At 50.8% G+C, this 2,978-nt stretch overlaps 1 protein-coding gene across 1 annotated transcript in view; it reads right to left on the bottom strand.

The window, feature by feature from the left end:
- Nucleotides 1-327: 327 nt before the first annotated feature.
- LOC103265721 (pleckstrin homology domain-containing family B member 2-like) overlaps nucleotides 328-2,978 on the bottom strand; it is a 4,622-nt gene continuing 1,971 nt past the window's right edge. The window contains exon 2 of the mRNA XM_008063375.1: nucleotides 328-580. Within this exon, the coding sequence (XP_008061566.1) occupies nucleotides 444-580 (137 nt within the window). The 3' untranslated portion in view covers nucleotides 328-443. The remainder of the gene's footprint in view (nucleotides 581-2,978) is intronic.

Here is a 2,978-nt window from a genome sequence, read left to right as displayed (position 1 = left end):
ACGGGCTCCCGCCCTGCTGCTAGGGGCCGAGGTCATATGCAGCCCACTGTCTGGGGTATGAGAGTCTGAAGTTAAACCAGAAGAGCTGTAGCTTTGCTTGCCAAGAATACTCACTCACTCACACACTGCTGCATCACTGGCACTGCACAAAAATAAACAGTCGCTCGAGCTCTACACCTCACTTTGAAAAAGGTGCCTTCTAAAACAGGGAAGTTCGAGGAAGGTGTTCCACGAGTTTCCCCACAGCCGGCGTTGTAGCTAACAGCAGGGTCCACACCCTCTCGGTGGTGCTTATGTGGGTTAGTTACAATGATGACGTCACTACTCTCAAAGGAACGATTAAAACTACTGTTAAAAACATTTGTCACAACAGAAATGCCCTGCAAACCATAGTATTGCACACAGGGTTGCCAGAAGCTGTGCACAGCTCGATCCCGAGGCCTCTAGAAGACCCAGAACAGAGACCCTAAGGCCATGCCCGTGGCCGCTCCCGCCAGCATGCCCAGGGCCAGGTCACTGTCGTTGTCTCGATACCGCTCACGAATGATGACTTGGTTGGCAGGCTGCTGTCCATAGAGTCCTAAAAGAGAAGGGAAGAAACAGGCCTCTGAGGAGCAGTTTGTGACATCTAACGTTCGCCCACAACACCGTGTCTCTCTCCGCCCAGGGTGACCAGCTGGGGTCTGGGCACAGTGTGTGCAGTGGGTGCGTCCTAACCCTCCCGACTATAGACACAGTCTGTGGCCGGCATCCCTGAGACCGCACTAGGAGAACAATCAAGAAACTCAGCTCGCTGAGGGCCAGAATCCCTAAGGCCGCGAAAGCAGACCCTGGTGAAGCGTCTGATTCCAGCTCTGGGGTCCCCTCCGGCCTCCACACTGCACTCACCGGGATGAGGGGTGGCCTGGGGAGCACGGGAGAGACACAGTGCGCAGACAACAGGGAGCCAAAGCCCACCAAAAGCCCAAAGGCAATGCCCACTTGCAAATGGAGTAGCTTCCTCGTAGTCATACAAACCAAGTTTCAAATTAAGCCTTAAATCGGCTAATATAATATGCTCTTCATTTTTAATCCCAGGACTTTATGGGAAAAAACATATTAGAGGCGAAAACTTCTAAAAAGGTAAACTTCAAGCAAATTTAATATTTACCTTGCAGGATTAAAACATACAACTAGAGCTGGGCTTGGTGGCTCAGCCTGTAATCCCACGCCTTTGGGAGGCTGAGGTGAGTGGACTGCCTGAGCCCGCGGGTTCGAGACCTGCCTGGGCAACTTGGCGAGACCTCATCTCTACAGTAAATCAAAAAAATTAGCCGGGCGTGGTAGCGCACACCTGTAGTTTCAGCTTCCTGGAAGGCTGAGGCGGAAGGATCGCCGGAGCCCAGCAAGTTGAGGCTGCGGTGGCCGGGAGCGGCCACTGCACTCCAGTCTGGGCGACAGAGTGAGACTCCAACTCAAAAAAAAAAAGGAAATGTAAGGTTTGCTTCCTTCTGTCCTCACAGTTCTACTTCCTAGCAGCTACTTCACTTTCAAAGGGCTCACGTATTGACAGGGCTGATGTTCCTCCCTGACACCCTACGCCTTCATGGTTGAGCCTCAGGAGAGCCAGAAACAACTCCGTCAGCGGTGGGACTAGATGAAGGACAGGGGAACCCGCAGAAATGACAGAGGTCCACATCTCCCAGCCCTTAAAGCATCATATGACTTACTCGACTGAGTTGACTGCATTTTTTTTTTTTTGAGTCAGGGTCTCACTCTGCCACCCGGGCTGGAGTATAGAGGCACAATTATGACAATCACAGCTCACAGCAGCCTCAACCTCCTGGCTCAGGCGATCCTACCACCTCGGCACCTGAGGAGCCGGGACTACAGCTGCCTGCTGTATTTTTTTATTTTCTGTAGAGGCAGGGTCTCACTACGTTGCCCAGGCTTGTCTAGAACTCCTGGGCTCAAGCGATCCGCCCGCCTTGGCCTCCCAAAGCGCTGGGATTACAGGCATGAGCCACTGTGCCCAGCCTGAGTTGAGTGCATTCTTATCCCATCCTGCAGATGGGAAAGCTGAAGGGCTGAAGGCAGGAAGGGCCCACCAGCAGAGGTGCTCTGGCCACCACAGACGCACTTATACCCGCTAATGCCTGAAACTCAGTAGAGGATTAAGGAGACCGAAAAACCAAGGAAACAAAGGAGTCAGATGAAGGCATCATAAATCTAAGGGCTGGTCAGGGACTGGTAAACGCACTGGAAGAAAACGACTTTGGGTGCAATGTTCAAATATCAAAACAGTGAACTGTGGCGTTCGATTTCACGTCTGGAAGTTTTAAAAGGTCCAGTTATACAACGCTAACAGCAAAATGTAGCACAGCAGAACCTGCAAGCTGACCTAACAGAGAGAACCCCCAAGGCAACTCTGAAATCTGCGTCACACTGAGTTCTCCCCTCACCACAAGACGGGCCACGCTTAAGGCTCTGCTCATCTCAGCTCCTTCAGGGAAATACGCCCCTACCAAAGCCAGCTGTGGACATTTCCAAGCTGTGCTTACATCACTGCCTAATGTAACAGAGCAGTATGTGAACGATCAAAATGGGAATGAGAAGAAGGTAGACATTGGCTCTATATAACTATGACAGATACTACAGGAAAGACTAAATAAAGGAAGGTCACTTTTACAAATTACCATCAAACCAAGCAACTGGGAAAGCTATAAAAAATGGGGAAGGGAGGGCTATAATCACAAAATCTAGAAGGCTGCTCTTGAACTTGCTCTGACCACCTACACTCTGAACTAGAATCGCTGGGTAAATAATTCCCATCTTTGTTCATCTTTTTTTTTTTTTTTGAATTGGAGTCTCACTCTGTCGCCCAGACTGCCACCGCAGCCATGACCTGCTAGGCTCCGGCGATCCTTCCACCTCTGCCTTCCAAGTAGCTGGAACTACAGGCGTGTGCTACCACGCCCAGCTAATTTTTGATTTATTGT

Source organism: Carlito syrichta, unplaced genomic scaffold (genome assembly GCF_000164805.1).
Source record: "Carlito syrichta isolate Samal-C Ts95f unplaced genomic scaffold, Tarsius_syrichta-2.0.1 Scaffold306784, whole genome shotgun sequence".
Lineage (NCBI taxonomy): Eukaryota > Metazoa > Chordata > Mammalia > Primates > Tarsiidae > Carlito > Carlito syrichta.
This window is presented reverse-complemented; position numbering and strand designations above follow the sequence as displayed.